Consider the following 17,330-nt stretch of genomic DNA (forward strand, 5'->3'; position numbering starts at 1 on the left):
GATGAGACAATGAGGGTTTTATGAACACCCCATAGCAAATTTGGGCGGAAGCCCAGACTAGAATTTTACCCAAGACCAGCAACCATCAACCAGGGACTGTTTTACAGTTTTTCCCAAAATGGCACTTACTCCATGACACTGTTTATTTATTTTGACCATAGACTGGTACATAAGCTAACTACATTCTGAGTGGAATACAAACTCAAGGATGCTGTTGCAATACTAGCTGCTGAATACAACCGCACCACTCTGAAAACAAATGCACAGTGAGACCTGTCACTTGTCAAGAGGCAGCAGACCAGCTAGGCACTGAAATCTATACCTTGCAATCAGTTGAAACACAGCTCTTCAGGCACCACTCAATGAGCTGTTAAATCTTCAAGTAGTGATCACTGGGCTAGTAGTGGAATGGAAGCCGAGATGGCACCACCAATTGTGGAGATTGCTGTCGCCTGAAAGGGCTGTGATGGGATTTAGGAATGGAGAAGCCTTAGGATAAACAGGTACAAGGTAACTAAAGAGAATACTAATTTCTAATGTGAACACAATGATGATTTAGCATGGCTTACACAATATGGTTAGCTTGGATGCTACTGTAAGCATAGGCTACATTTGATTTCTTAGAATATTGGACATCCTGCAAACAGATTTAGTTGATTAATTTATAATAGATAAGTGGACAAATATGTTGACACACCGAAACGCAAAATAAGCAGGGATATGTTTTCTGCATTTTAAATATGAATATTTCCACTCTGAATGGGTCGAATAGGTGGTTGAGAAGAGTAGAGAGCAGTTATGAGGAGATATGAGGTTAACAATTCTCCGTCTACATTATCAAGTGCCAAACTTCCCATTTTCATTTAGGTTACACAGCAAGTACCCCCATAGAGAACTACTGAACCTGTAATTTCATACATTATGTTCACATTGGCTTCCGATTCTCTTCGCCATGCGGTAATATTTGCTGTTGGGATAAACTATTGCCTGAAAACCCTGTAACCAATTTAGAGCAAACAGTTTACATTTAAGTACATGCTGATTTGACTGCACGTAGCCGCACATGTTAATCCTATAGACATTGTTAACCTCTAAGGGATCGGTGTCCTTTCAAATGGTATAAAGAATATGCATATCCTTGCTCCAGGTTCTGAGCTACAGGCAGTTAGATTTGGATATGTCATTTTAGGCGAAAATTGAAAAAAAAGGTTGAATCCTTAAGAGGTTGGATTTACAGGCCTCCCATTCTAGACAAATGTCTCGGTCTTTGTGAACAAATGTATACAAGGCTACATGCTACCAATACCCAAGTACTTTACAACAATTCAACACAAGGAAATACAATAATACAGTCCAGAAAAAAATAAGAAATAACTTTGAATACTAAATGTTGTGTAGTATTTACAGTGCATTCGGAAATAATTCAGATCCCTTGACTTTTTCCACATTTGTTATGTTATGTCTTATTTGTTATGTCTTTTTCCACATTTTGTTACAAAGCAAAAACAAGTTTTTAGATTTTTTTGCAAATGGATTAAACCCTAAAAAACTGAAATACCTTATTTACAGAAGTATTCAGACCCTTTGCTATGAGACTCAAAATTGAGCTCAGGTGCATCCTGCTTCCATTGATCATCATTGTTATGTTTCTACAACTAAATTCAATTGATTGGACATGATTTGGAAAGGCTCACACCTGCCTATATAAGGTCTCACAGTTGACAGTGCATGTCAGGACAAAAACCAAGCCATGAGGTCAAAGGAGCAAAGTACATAGAAATCCTTTATGAAAACTTGCTCCAGAGCGCTCAGGACCTCAGACTGGGGCAAAGGTTCAACAGGACAACAACCCTAAGCACACAGCCAAGACAATGCAGGACTGGCTTCGGGACAAATCTCAATGTCCTGAAATGGCCCAGCCAGATCCCAGACTTGAACCCGATCCAACATCTCTGGAGAGACCTGAAAATAGTTGTGCAGCGACGTTCCCCATCCAACCTGGCAGAGCTTGAGAGGATCTGCAGAGAAAATTAGAGAAACTCCCCAAATACAGGTGTGCCAAGCTTGTAGCTTCATACCCGGGAAGACTTGAGGTTGTAATTGCTGCTAAAGGTGCTTCAAAGAAAGTCCTGAGTAAAGGGTCTGAATAGTTATGTAAATGTAATATTTCAGTTAGTTATTTTTATACATTTGCAAAAATGTATAAAAACCTGTTTTTGCTTAGTCATTATGGGTTATTGTGTGTAGATTGATGAGTGGGAAAAAATATTTAATCCATTTTAGATGTAAGGCTGTAACGTCACAAAATGTGGAAAAAGTTTAGGGGTCTGAATAATTTCCGAATGCACTATATTTATTTCCACACGTGAAATCAATATAACATGACCAAAACAAAGAATGTTCTTTGTGTGAGTTCTCTTGAGATTATCTGTGGACGGTAAATGGCACAGACCACCCCAAACAGAAGACGTGTGGGAAATCAATCATTTGAATGGTCATAACATTTCAAAATGGTTTGTTTCAACATGTGTCTTGTGGAGTCAATCAGAGGTTATGGCCCAGAGTGGTGTTTCCACTGTTAAGTAAACAAAGGTGAAGTCAGACAGACATATCTCAACAACTCCAGTTGGAATGCAATGGTGTACACCCCCTTTGTAACACAAACATGTACACGCACTCACACACATTGTGGCCACCAGCTGGCTTAACAAAATGTATCAACATCCATTCCAAATTGCAATCGGTAACATTTTAGATATTTTGGGTAGAGTATATACTGTAAGTGTTAACATACCTAGAAAAAGTATGGTTTGCTTCTTGGCGGCTTTGACCCGGGCACTCTCGTGTTTTGGTGTGCCCTCTGCTCCGTTGACCCCTCCTCCCATGGGCCTCATGGTTTTCTGAAGGACCAGGATCATGCCCCGACACATGACCCCAACGCTGACCAGCACCACTATGTACACGATGAACGCCACAAAGATACTGGCCCTGTACACCCCCCACCTCTCCCTCAGGTTGGTGCAGAATGTCAGGTTCTGGACCGGCCCAACGTCTGGCTCTATGACGTGGCCCTCCATTCCTGTGGTGAACAGCAGCGGGACAGCCACGAACACAGACGTGACCCAGGCGAGAGCAATGAGGCCCCCTGTTCGCTCTCCTGCCAGGGCCTTAAAGCGGAATGGGTGGCAAATGGCCATGTAGCGTTCAAAGCTGAGTGTCGCCACGTTCAAGATGGTGGCATAACTGCAGGCTTCGAACAGGAAATTGTAGATCTTGCAGGAAGCGTCACCCGAGGTGGAGGTGAAGGGGAACCATGTGGCGCTGTAGAGCTCCACGGGCATGCCTATGAGGAGGACCAGAAGGTCGGAGCACGCCAGGCTCACCAGGTGGTCCGTCACGTACTTCTGCATGTAGCCATTATGCTGCAGCACCTGCATCACCTGGATGGTGACTCCATTACCCACAATGCCTGTGAGCAGGATGAGGCTGTACAGGATGGTGAGGAAGATTTTAATGGCATAGTTGGGCTCCAGATCTTTCCAGTCTTTCTCCTTATAAATCTCGGCCTCCCCCTCATTCATAGTAACGGATTTATCTGTTAGAGTTTCGATTTCCAAATATATATACTTAAAAAAAAAAGCTTTTCAGATCAGCAGGGCAGAGTCTTTGTAATGAATTCCAAGAGGAAATCCAATCCAAGCAGCCAGGGAGAAATTTATTTTTCAGAGATAAAATAATAGATTTCAGACAACGTCGTCTAAAACTGTGATTGATTCCAAAAGTAGATTATCCCACGTTTGTTGCGACACAACACATTTCTCACCACGGACCAATTGGTTGCCCAGACAAACTATATCACAGAAGAATATTAGGATCACATTAGCCATACCAGAAAGTTTCTTCCTCATTTCAGGTTTTCCGAGAAACACCCCTGTGAATAAGCCCTCAAAGTGACAGGACTTGAGTTTTGTAGGCAGCCATAGGTGCAGTTCTTCCGTGCAGTTCTTCTTCCAGAAAGTGGATTTACATGGCTTGGACCATGCTTCAAGCTGCACTCTGACAGCAGGCACTGATCTCCTCCCTCCTACTAGTTAAACATTAAACTTCAGAGCAGGGGAGATAGATCACAGCCCTGTTCTGTTATCACTACTCAAGTCTAGTATGGCTCTACTTCAAGGTAGGGTGATTGTGTGTAGGCGGGACCAAGGGTTTCTACACATCTTTTTAGTCATACAGAGTTGTTCCTTACCCGAACATTATCACCTCCCATTTGGGTGAATAGGCCTTAGCCTATATGTAGAGGAGACTACGGGCCAGAACAACTCAACTATGGTCATGTCCTTATTCTTAGGCTTATTTACATACATTTAAACTATACTGAAAAAAGATATAAATGCAACATGCAACAACTTCAAAGATATTACTGAGTTACAGTTCATATGAGTAAATCAGTCAAATGAAATAAATTCATTAGGCTCTAATGTATGGATTTCACATGACTGGGGGAAGAAAATGGGCCTCTGGATCTCTTCAAGGTACACTACATGACCAAAAGTATGTGACCACCTGCTTGTTGAACATCTCATTCCAAAATCATTGGCATTAATATTGACATGCCCCCCCCCCCCCCCCCCCCCTTTACTGATTTAACAGCCTCCCCTCTTCTGGGAAGACTTTCTCAACAGTTTTTACCCCCAAGCCATAAGAGTCCTTATAGGGGGGCACACAATGCAATAATTTGATAATGGCTACCCGGACTATTTGCATTGTGTGCCCCCCCAACCCCTCTTTTTACACTGCTGCTACTCTCTGTTTATCATATATGCATAGTTACATTAACTATACATTCATGTACATACTACCTCAATCAGCCTGACTAACCGGTGTCTGTTTGTAGCCTCGCTACTGTATATAGCCTGTCTTTTTACTGTTGTACCTATTGTTCACCTAATACCTTTTTTGCACTATTGGTTAGAGCCTGTAAGTAAGCATTTCACTGTATGAGCTACACCTGTTGTATTCAGCGCACGTGGATGGATTAGATTGGATTTGATAGTTTTTTTGTTAACAGTAATATTAAAATGCCTAAGTTCTAGATTAATACCATATAATTTTATTTTATTTATTTAGTCAGGAGAAATCAGACTAGGGTCTCATTATCAAAGGTGCCCAAGCAGAGCAATACAACTGTAAAATTATGAAATAAAATAAACAAAACTTTCAAAATTAAAAGTTAGTTAAGAACAAATTCTTATTCACAATGACAGCCTAGGAACAGTGGGTTAACTGCCTTGTTCAGGGATTCGTTCCAGCAACCTTTCGGTTACTGGCCCAACACTCTAACCACTAGGCTACCTGCCACACCAAATTACAACCACAATTTCTTAATTCAGTCAAAACATATGCACCTCTCATTCAACAAATCTAATACTAGTCTCAAATTGCCCTGGCAGCAACAAGGAATCAAGATGCAAGGAGTTCTGCAGGCTATTCCAAGATGAGTCGTCTTCCCCATGAAGGGAATGATTACGCAATCATTGCGAGACAGAGGGAATGTTGGTCCTCAACTCGTGGCTCAGATACTTCTTTCAGGGTAAATGGGGTTAGCCCTGAGTTAACCTGCCGCGGAGCAGGTTAGTTCTGAAGGATTCGTTGCCATATAAAAATGTCTAAAAGGTAAACCACTTTCGTGTCACCAGCTATCCCGAGTTAAAGTCAGTTGACCAAAGTTAGCTCGCTATGACTCTTCTATCTTGTGTACAACACTCGTCCAGGGTTGAGCCTTGGGTCTTTTGTAGGCCGCCCTGTGTCCAGTAACAGAACACCTCACACACAAAATTGAAAAGTGTGAACCAACACACACAACACAAAACTGTGGCTAACAAATCCTAAGCAACCTGCCATGTAGTGAGTACATGTTGTTTGAAGCACAGTAGACCAATATAACTCAGTAATTTAGCAGGTGTCAAAGCTGCTGGAAAACCTTCCTAGTGCATAATGTGAATTTCAGGATGTGATGCTGATTTGAATTTCTTAGCTTTTCCAGCTTTTGACCAGTCAACATTTTTTGTGATTTTATTTAAATAGGTTTATATTTTAAGATCACAATAGTAAATGATATGGCAAAAATAAGTATCTTCATTTAGGCAGAAGGTGGGAATACCAGGACAAAAATCACTATTAAAGACATCATTCTTACAAAAAAAATAGCACTGGCGTCATGCCTACATTGAAAAGACAATTATGGCAGAGACAAGAATGAAAATACATCTTCACATAGTTTTAATAGTGCAGCATAACATTGAAAAGGGACTTACGGAACAACAAAGACAAAAGAAAGATTCACCTTCACCCATTTATTATTATTATTATTTTTTTTACATTGTTTTTGTGCATGATCCCAAGAATAAATAGAACATCGCTCAGAGATGCACAAAAACGATATAACATTCAAAATGGGTGAATCTTCCCATCAAAAGAGCTTGTGATGATACAGTAAACTATGATAATCACACTTTTATAAATCAGCATACATCTTTTAAAAAAGAGATCCATTTATCAAAACAAAATCTGATTGGACAAAGGAAAATAAAGTAAAAGTACCTGAGAAAAAAAGACTTTATACGATATATGCACATTCCGTAAGCACCATTGATTGTTTTTTTTCTTCGATTTTTGAAAACACACATTTTACAAACATAAGTTTTGAAAAAATTACAAACAATGCACTTATGTATCTGGCACCCTGCCCATCGATAAGAATCTCCATAAATGGATGATATGATCATTTGTTTTCATATCTACATTTTAGCTTACCAATTATCATAGGATGTACAGTTCCAGAGTTCCTGTTTTTGCAAATATAAATAGACTACAGGAACCCCATGAATTAAACAACCAAATACATCTCACAGCTGATTTCCTTTGTGCATTAATCACAGCTGATAGTGACAAAAGCTATTGGCTAAGGTATATATTTTTTTTGACAATGTGAAAGTTTAAACTGAGTTAGACAAAGTTAAAGATGGCTCAAGGGGCTGAACTTTTTTTGTTTTTTGTTTTGTTTTACAGGGCAAGTAATTACTTCCTGCAATTATCGCCAGTCATAAAATGTGTCCTATCCACCCGAGTACTGGGAAAACACTCCATAAAGTTCTGTACACAGGTTGACAGTTGATGGAAAAATATTGATAACATGCTCCTTGTCATGGTGTACATCAAGGGTTACGGAGACAAAAAAACTACAAATATATGCTTTTACTCATCAAATTAAATCAGCAGCAGAATAAGAGTGAGTGGGTGATTGATTTGCATTGTAGGTGCTGATCAAACAAAATGTGTCTAAAATACAATTGTTGGACATACAAACATTATCATGGCATAAATTTGACCATTAAAAATAATTGTTGAAAGATAATCAAATCAGATAAAGTCTCCATTCATGGCTCCTAATGCCCACCGAGGAGTGGTAGAAATGATAAAACAGATCATTATTAGGTAATGGTCTCTATTAAGACTAAGGGAACTTAATTGGATGGCAAATAGTGCTTTTGTTAAACATACTGCAAAATCGACTTACTTGGTCTGTCTTAAATCCATGCCACCTTTTTTAGTGTCATAACATAGTTAAGATTTACAAAAACAAGTGGAATAAAACATCTGAGAACATCTAAGCTATTATTTGTATAGAAGGGTCATTATGTGAAATACAAACTAAAGTAACAATTTATTTGCATTTCATGGCATAGTACAGTATTTACACCTGTTTGGAGATGGCATCTGTTTTCAGTTGAAAAGGCAGCAGCATTATAACTTTTGTATTGCAGCTTAGTTTAGGGGTTAGTCTTAGTTCACATTAGAACGCATACAAACGTCTTCATCGCAGATTTCCTTCATGATCTAGCATTGCCTGGCTGCCAGGGGCCAGAGATAGCAGAGATAGAGGGATGTAGAGTATGGGGGAGAAATCAAAGGCGGTAGTCAACAGCTGTGCTCAGCTCTCTTCTAATCTCAAACGCCAGATACTGCTTGTTCACAGTGATTCTGAGCAGGCACTGCACAAATGGACCTGTATTAAAAAAAGTGACCTAGAGTAGCATTGCTGATATAGTGCAAGTCCTCTGTGTCCATATAATCATAGTCATTATGATCTAAAAGGCTAAACAAATCCTATATCAATACTCCTACTCTGAGACCATTTATGAATATGGACAGATCTGTAAATCGGATTCGTAAATCACCTAAACAGCCTGATAATGAAGTACTTGACCAACTTTTTCCACCCATACTATTTCTAGATTAACAGGTCTGAATTGTGCTTGCTCCAAACCCACACCTGTGAACAAGCAGTGAGGCTATAGAAAACCAACAAGAGGATACATCTACATTAGCCAATCAGAGCACTTTTCCCCTCACAACAAAAACAATACCTTTGCTTTTCTCCTTATGGTCTGACTGAAGCCTCTGTCTCATTATTTAAACTTACCAAGTACCATTTCAAGAGGCCACATGACAGTATGAGCCATTGATAAAAGGCTGGCACTTTCAGTACCATAAAGTCCTTCTTTTTACACAACGAAATCCGACATAACAAAACACACACGGTCTCAGTCGACGACGAGTCGCGTCAACGTTGTACAAAGGAAAACGAATTCATCTTGTAGAGATGGATCGGTCATCTCCACACTGCAGAGAATATATAGGTTGAATGAGAGGCACTGGGGGTAAGGTCTCTGTTTGGTCGTTTTGAGATTGTCACTTCACCTTCCGCGCGCTGCTCTGCGCTGTATTCACCATCTGGTGAGAGAAAGACACACATTTGAGGAGTATACCTAGTTTTCTCTATTGGAGACCAATATAAACAGACTCACCCATGCACCGCACATTTTTCTGTAATGGACTTTACTCTGTTATAAAATGGGCGAGATGAGAGACAGCCATTTCGTGTGTCCGTTATTCACTCAAATGATCACATTTTTCATCTTGCCGGTGGTTGGGCTGTTTGATGCCCCAAGAAGGGTACAAATGGATGTACTCCTACATTTTGATCATAATCATAAGTCATAATTTTTGCTATGGAAACCACTGACAGCCTTCAGCTGGTTTCTTTGATAAAAACCTAGCTACATCATTATCAGCATAAATCCAGCAGAATACTAGGAGGGTACTTATCAGACAAATCCTGGATAAGCCTGGAACCGCAGAATAGGATAGGAATAAGTACTCAATATCCTTGGGTAGCTCTAATACAGCATTCACCAATGACACATATATGAGACACCATGTCTTCATTTACAATGTATCGAAAACCAATAACAGGGAAAACAAATAATATATATTTTTTCATGGTAAAATCCAGATTCCTTGGAGTGGGTGGGCGATGGTCTAATCTAAAATATTTACATTATGAACATCCTCTACGTCATGTCCTACCTCTCTCACTCGACACTATGTATAAACATTTAATAAAGTAGGCCTAGATAAATGCATAACAGATGCTCAAAGACAAACAAGTTGTGATTATAAGAAGCGAGTTAATCCAGTGTTTTCCTGATGATGTGGCAAATAGCATTGGACAAAAATAGATAATGTTTGTGTCTCTTACTTTTTTGCCCGCTTTGAGGACAATACAGTGCCACTGACACGGCCTGCAACGAAAACATGCGGTCTCTCCTTCACTGCAGCCGAAGTGAGTAAGACATTTAAACGTGTTAACCCTCGCAAGGCTGCAGGCCCAGACGGCATCCCCAGCCGCGCCCTCAGAGCATGCGCAGACCAGCTGGCCGGTGTGTTTACGGACATATTCAACCAATCCCTATACCAGTCTGCTGTTCCCACATGCTTCAAGAGGGCCACCATTGTTCCTGTTCCCAAGAAAGCTAAGGTAACTGAGCTAAACGACTACCGCCCCGTAGCACTCACATCCGTCATCATGAAGTGCTTTGAGAGACTAGTCAAGGACCATATCACCTCCACCCTACCTGACACCCTTGACCCACTCCAATTTGCTTACCGCCCAAATAGGTCCACAGACGATGCAATCTCAACCACACTGCACACTGCCCTAACCCATCTGGACAAGAGGAATACCTATGTGAGAATGCTGTTCATCGACTACAGCTCGGCATTCAACACCATAGTACCCTCCAAGCTCGTCATCAAGCTCGAGACCCTGGGTCTCGACCCCGCCCTGTGCAACTGGGTACTGGACTTCCTGAGGGGCCGCCCCCAGGTGGTGAGGGTAGGCAACAACATCTCCTCCCCGCTGATCCTCAACACTGGGGCCCCACAAGGGTGCGTTCTGAGCCCTCTCCTGTACTCCCTGTTCACCCACGACTGCGTGGCCACGCACGCCTCCAACCCAATCATCAAGTTTGCGGACGACAGAACAGTGGTAGGCTTGATTACCAACAACGACGAGACGGCCTACAGGGAGGAGGTGAGGGCCCTCGGAGTGTGGTGTCAGGAAAATAACCTCACACTCAACGTCAACAAAACTAAGGAGATGATTGTGGACTTCAGGAAACAGCAGAGGGAACACCCCCCCATCCACATCGATGGAACAGTAGTGGAGAGGGTAGCAAGTTTTAAGTTCCTCGGCATACACATCACAGACAAACTGAATTAGTCCACTCACACAGACAGCATCGTGAGGAAGGCGCAGCAGCGCCTCTTCAACCTCAGGAGGCTGAAGAAATTCGGCTTGTCACCAAAAGCACTCACAAACTTCTACAGATGCACAATCGAGAGCATCCTGGCGGGCTGTATCACCGCCTGGTATGGCAACTGCACCGCCCTCAACCGTAAGGCTCTCCAGAGGGTAGTGAGGTCTGCACAACGCATCACCGGGGGCAAACTACCTGCCCTCCAGGACACCTACACCACCCGATGCTACAGGAAGGCCATAAAGATCATCAAGGACATCAACCACCCGAGCCACTGCCTGTTCACCCCGCTGTCATCCAGAAGGCGAGGTCAGTACAGGTGCATCAAAGCTGGGACCGAGAGACTGAAAAACAGCTTCTATCTCAAGGCCATCAGACTGTTAAACAGCCACCACTAACATTGAGTGGCTACTGCCAACACACTGTCAATGCCACTGACTCTACTCCAGCCACTTTAATCATGGGAATTGATGGGAAATGATGTAAATATATCACTAGCCACTTTAAACAATGCTACCTTATATAATGTTACTTACCCTACATTATTCATCTCATATGCATACGTAGATACTGTACTCTATATCATCGACTGCATCCTTATGTAATACATGTATCACTAGCCACTTTAACTATGCCACTAGGTTTACATACTCATCTCATATGTATATACTGTACTCGATATCATCTACTGTATCTTGCCTATGCTGCTCTGTACCATCACTCATTCATATATCCTTATGTACATATTCTTTATCCCCTTACACTGTGTATAAGACAGTAGTTTTTTTGGAATTGTTAGTTAGATTACTTGTTCGTTATTACTGCATTGTCGGAACTAGAAGCACAAGCATTTCGCTACACTCGCATTAACATCTGCTAACCATGTGTATGTGACAAATAAATTTGATTTGATTTGATTTTTATGCAGCTATTCATCAATACTGTAAATTGACCATTCTCTGTATACTACTTGATTGGAAACACTAGTTTGTAAATAACAGTTCTAAAATAAAAAAATAAACATTCATTATTATTTCACAGGTAACCTCAGATTGTAACAGGACGTAAAAAAACAGGAAGTTGGATGTCTCCTTACCTAGTGATTGGCTGGTGCATCACAAGCAGAAGCTTTCATTGTCATGGGAGACGGTGTGTAAGGGAATAAGGCTTTCACACTGTTCGCAGTCTTCTGGCAATCTGACGGAAGAGGATTATCATGATCATAATCACTACCTGAATGGGAACAACTAGCATTCAGGTTAAAATTGAGGGCCATCATAATAATGCAAATAAATTAACGTCATAAAGGCAAACAAATTTAAATACAACGATCTCCACAAGCCTAAAAGTAACCAACGCTATCCATTGTCCTTGATTCAATGTCAGGGAAGAGACTTTATAACAAAGATTTGGATAATATAAGAGTGATTCTGTGTGTGTGTTTACAATTATTGTGAAAGTAAAATCTTGCATAGCATCGGCCAAGTTAACAGCACAATACAAAGAGTAGCAAGTGGTTTCCCTAGTACCTTTGAATCCGGTGTTTCGAGCGGCATATAAAGGCAAACACTCTTCGTAGCGCCACCATAACAGGGTCCCAGTTGTTGTAGTGACATAACAGAGTGGCGATGAAGAAGGAGAGGAATACGGGAACCGCTCCAGCGAAAAACAGCCAGGAGAAACGCACCTGGGGACAGAAACATAGCAGTGATAGCTGCTTAAATAGCACATTTATAGATGGAAGGGCCAGTTGCCTAACAATGGGTCAGAAACATTATCCGATACTTGCAATGAACTTACGCTTTTAAGAAAAGCTACAGGTATAGCAATCCCAACCATCTCAGGACTGATTCATAGAAGAGTAGTGCATTGTCTTGACATCTCAACTTTTTAAACTATTGCCACACAAAAATATATGCTAATTTGAAACTTTGCCTATACAGACAAAGCTTTCTCATCACATTGCTAGATGATACACTGTCACAAAACAGAATTACGCTAAGTGGCATGTGACATAGCATCCATCACAACCCAGTCCCACTATTAGACCAATTAACCATTTTTACACAACACCTTTGGTAGACCAGTCATGCTAAAGAGTGTGACGGCAACATGTGTGTCCGGCAATAATAGTGCCCCCTCTTACCTTCTGCATGCATATGTCTGCTATGATGGAGAGTGGGATAGTGAGGCTGAGGGCCAGTGTGCCTATTAGGGAGGAGGTGAGAAAGCAGCCCCTATGGAAAGAAGTAACAGACAACATTATAAAGAACACAAGCAATTCAATCAAATGCTAGCCTTAAGCAATAAATCTAATGTTTATGCACAACTCTGCATAACATCCTATAGCAGTCTTCAACCTTTTCTTGGCCAGGGACCCCTTCCCAGGCACACCACATACATTAGCAAAAATAAAACATTCCCGCATCTTGTCTTATCAGGTGAAATGAGCAGAGGGGCGGCAGGGTAGCCTAGTGGTTAGAGCGTTGGACTAGTAACCGGAAGGTTGCAAGTTCAAACCCCCGAGCTGACAAGGTACAAATCTGTTGTTCTGCTCCTGAACAGGCAGTTAACCCACAGTTCCTAGGCCGTCATTGAAAATAAGAATTTGTTCTTAACTGACTTGCCTAGTTAAAGTAAGGTAAAATAAGATACAAATTTGGTAGATAATTTTGACCTCCAAGAAAGGGAACTCCAAACACATTTTCGCTAAGAGCAGCTGTTTAGCTGGTTAAACAAAGCCCATGTAGTGGGTGTAATAGGCTCCAATTGGGGGCCCCAAGGGCTCTCTTGTGGGCCGCAGAACCCCGGTTGAATACCCCTGCCCTATAAACATGGGGCCGAATCTTAACTCGAGATCTGTCCGGGTAACTCGAATTTGTGTGAATATCTCCCATTAAATCAATGCATGACTTACATGCAAGGCCAATTTATGCACACAAATATCAAGTTTGGATTAAAGAAACAGGTTTTTGAACAGTGTGTTTCCACACAGTGTGAATAGCAGAGCGGACAAGGTGTATAATATGTGGCCGTTCAATCCATCCATCAACCGACACGCACCAGAGCCAGAGGAACTCGGAGAGCACGGTACCGATGAGGCCGTTGATGAGGATGTAGATCCACACTAGCTTGCTGGGCAGCTCAAAGGCCTCGAAGCCTGTGTAGTGAAGCACAAGGAACCCTGGCCACAGGAGGAGCAGGTTGAACAAACCCACAAACCCTAAGAGACACAGATAACAGAAAATAACAACTATATTACTACTTATATGTTATTAACATTTAGCACTAGTCACAGGTAAAAATGTTACAAGTTACATATTACTAACATTCAATAATATAATTAGGGCTGCCATAGGATTATTTTTTAAGTATCTAGTTAATCACATGCTTTTCTGTGCGATTAACTCCATCATCCATCTCTTTTTTTAAATTGTTCAAATTTGACCCTTAATTAACGATATTTCAAAAAAAAATATTTACATCCCATTGAGTTGTAGGTACACTGCATTCGGAAAGTATTCAGACCCCTTGACTTTTTCCATACCTTGTTTGACTATTTAATAAATGTTATTTATTTTTCTTTCACCTTCATTTAACCAGGTAGGCAAGTGGAGAACAAGTTCTCATTTACAACTGCGACCTGGCCAAGATAAAGCAAAGCAGTTCGACACATATAACATCAGAGTTACACATGGAGTAAAGCAAACATACAGTCAATAATACAGTAGAAAAATAAGTCTATATACAATGTGAGCAAATGAGGTGAGATAAGGGAGGTAAAAAGGCAATAAATAGGCCATGGTGGCGAAGTAAATACAATATAGCAATTAAAACACTGGAATGGTAGATTTGACAGTAGATGAAGTAGAAGTAGAAATAGAAATACTGAGGTGCAAAGGAGCAAAATAAATAAATACAGTAGGGGAAGAGGTAGTTGTTTGGGCTATTTATAGATGGGCTATGTACAGGTGCAGTGATCTGTGAGCTGCTCTGACAGCTGGTGCTTAAAGCTAGTGAGGGAGATAAGGGTTTCCAGTTTCAGAGATTTTTGTAGTTCGTTCCAGTCATTGGCAGCAGAAAACTGGAAGGAGAGGCGGCCAAAGGAGGAATTGGCTTTGGGGGTGACAAGTGAGATATACCTGCTGGAACGTGTGCTACGGGTGGGTGCAGCTATGGTGACCAGCGAGCAGAGATAAGACGGGACTTTACCTAGCAGGGTCTTGTAGATGACCTGGAGCCAGTGGGTTTGGCGACGAGTATGAAGCGAGGGCCAGCCAACGAGAGCGTACAAGTCGCAGTGGTGGGTAGTATATGGAGCTTTGGTGACAAAACAGATGGCACTGTGATAGACGACATCCAATTTGTTGAGTAGGGTGTTGGAGGCTATTTTGTAAATGACATCGCCAAAGTCGAGGATCGGTAAGATGGTCAGTTTGGCAGCATGAGTGAAGGATGCTTGGTTGGGAAATAGGAAGCCAATTCTAGATGTAACTTTGAATTGAAGATGTTTTATGTCAGTCTGGAAGGAGAGTTTACAGTCTAACCAGACACCTACGTATTTGTAGTTGTCCACATATTCTTAGTCAGCACCGACCAGAATAGTGATGCTGGACGGGCGGGCAGGTGCAGGCAGGTTGAAGAGCATGCATTTAGTTTTACTTGTATTTAACAGCAGTTGGAGGCCACGGAAGGAGAGTTGTATGGCACTGCAGCTCGTCTGGAAGGTTGTTAACAGTGTCCAAAAAAGGGCCAGAAGTATACCGAATGGTGTCGTCTGCGTAGAGGTGGATCAGAGACTCACCAGCAGCAAGAGCGACATCATTGATATATACAGAGAAGAGAGTCGGCCCAAGAATTGAACCCGGTGGCACCCCCATAGAGACTGCCAGAGGCCCGGACAACAGGCCCTCAGATTTGACACACTGAACTCCGTTGGAGAAGTAGTTGGTGCACCAGGCGAGGCAATCATTTGAGAAACCAAGGGTGTTGAGTCTGCCGATGAGGATGTGGTGATTGACAGTCGAAAGCCTAGGCCAGGTCAATGAATATGGCTGCACAGTATTGTTTCTTATCGATGGCGGTTAATGTATTGTTTAGAACGTTGAGCGTGGCTGAGGTGCCTCCATGACCAGCTCTGAAACCAAATTGCATAACGGAGAAGGTATGGTGGGATTCGAAATGGTCGATGATCTGGCTTTCGAAGACCTTAGAAAGGCAGGGTAGGATAGATATAGGTCTGTAGCAGTTTGGGCCAAGAGTGTCCCCCCCATGGAAGAGGGGGATGACCGCAGCTGCTTTCCAATCTTTGGGAATCTCAGACGTCACGAGAGGTTGAAACAGGCTAAGCCTGATGCCCTCAATCTCACACAAATGATCAGGGGTTGAAACAATTTCGGGGGTTGTAACAATTTCGGCAGATCATTTTTAGAATTAAAGGGTCCAGATTGTCTAGCCCGGCTGATTTGTGGGGTTACAGATTTTGCCGCTCTTTCAGAACATCAGCTGACTGGATTTGGGAGAAGGAGAAGTGGGGAAGGCTTGGGCAAGTTGCTGTGGGGGGGGGGATGCTTATCAAAACTCTCAATTATAGTGGATTTATCGGTGGTAACAGAGTTTCCTATCCTCAGTGCAGTGGGAAGAGGTGCTCTTATTCTCCATGGACTTTACAGTGTCCCAGAACTTTTTTGAGTTTGTGTTTTTAGGAAGCAAATTTATGCTTGAAAAAGCTAGCCTTGGCTTTTCTTACTGCCTGTGTATATTGGTTTCTAACTTCCCTAAAAAGTTACATTTCACGGGGGCTGTTCGATGCTAATGCAGAACGCCACAGGATGTTTTTGTGTTGGTTAAGGGCAGTCAGGTCTGGAGAGAACCAAGGGCTATATCTGTTCCTGGTTCTAAATTTCTTGATGAGATCGATATCCTTCCAGGATATGGTCGATTAGAAAGGCCTTCTCGCTGAAGTGTTTCAGGGATCGTTTGATAGTGATGAGTGGATGTCGTTTGACCACTGACCCATTACGGATGCAGGCAATGAGGCAGTGATCGCTGAGATCTTGGTTGAAAATAGCAGAGGTGTATTTAGAGGGCAAATTGGTTAGGATTATATCTATGAGGGTGCCCGTGTTTACGGCTTTGGGGTTGTACCTGGTAGGTTCATTGATAATTTGTGTGAGATTGAGGGCATCACAGTTTAGGTCACCTACCAGCATGACACAATAGCCCTTAATGACAAAGCGAAAACAGTTTGAAATTTTAGCAAATTTATAAAACATTAAAGTAAATGAGACCATTTGCCATTAGACTCTAAATTGAGCTCAGGTGCATCCTGTTTCCAATGATCATCCTTGATGTTTCTACAACTTGATTGGAGTCCACCTGTGGTACATTCAATTGATTGGATACGATTTGGAAAGGCACACAACTGTCTATAAAAAGGTCCCACAGTTGACAGTGCCTGTCACAGCAAAAATCAAGCCATGAGGTTGAAGGAATTGTCCATAGAACAAAAAGGATAGTGTCAAAGCACAGAACTGGGGAAGGGTACCAAATATTCTGCAGAATTAAAGGACAGAGCTCCAGAGTTCCTCTGCTGAGATGGGAGAACCTTCCAGAAGGACAGACAACCATCTTTGCAGCACTCCACCAATCAGGCCTTTATGGCCA

The 17,330-nt window shown here is 41.9% G+C and overlaps 2 protein-coding genes across 6 annotated transcripts in view; both read right to left on the bottom strand.

The window, feature by feature from the left end:
• Positions 1-4,036, bottom strand: part of LOC109871174 (G-protein coupled receptor 39-like) — a 28,661-nt gene extending 24,625 nt beyond the window's left edge. The window contains exon 1 of the mRNA XM_020461999.2: positions 2,795-4,036. Within this exon, the coding sequence (XP_020317588.1) occupies positions 2,795-3,581 (787 nt within the window). The 5' untranslated portion in view covers positions 3,582-4,036. The remainder of the gene's footprint in view (positions 1-2,794) is intronic.
• A 2,223-nt stretch (positions 4,037-6,259) lies between these two features.
• Positions 6,260-17,330, bottom strand: part of LOC109871059 (solute carrier family 35 member F5) — a 33,399-nt gene continuing 22,328 nt past the window's right edge. For all 5 annotated transcript variants that reach the window (XM_020461852.1, XM_020461854.2, XM_020461850.1 and 2 more), the window contains 5 exons: positions 13,728-13,887; positions 12,811-12,901; positions 12,194-12,351; positions 11,761-11,861; positions 6,260-8,796 (listed from right to left, as the gene is read on the bottom strand). In XM_020461852.1, the coding sequence (XP_020317441.1) occupies positions 11,780-11,861; positions 12,194-12,351; positions 12,811-12,901; positions 13,728-13,887 (491 nt within the window). In that variant the 3' untranslated portion in view covers positions 6,260-8,796; positions 11,761-11,779. The remainder of the gene's footprint in view (positions 8,797-11,760; positions 11,862-12,193; positions 12,352-12,810; positions 12,902-13,727; positions 13,888-17,330) is intronic.

The sequence above is a fragment of the Oncorhynchus kisutch genome, linkage group LG26 (genome assembly GCF_002021735.2).
Source record: "Oncorhynchus kisutch isolate 150728-3 linkage group LG26, Okis_V2, whole genome shotgun sequence".
In the NCBI taxonomy this organism is placed as follows: domain Eukaryota; kingdom Metazoa; phylum Chordata; class Actinopteri; order Salmoniformes; family Salmonidae; genus Oncorhynchus; species Oncorhynchus kisutch.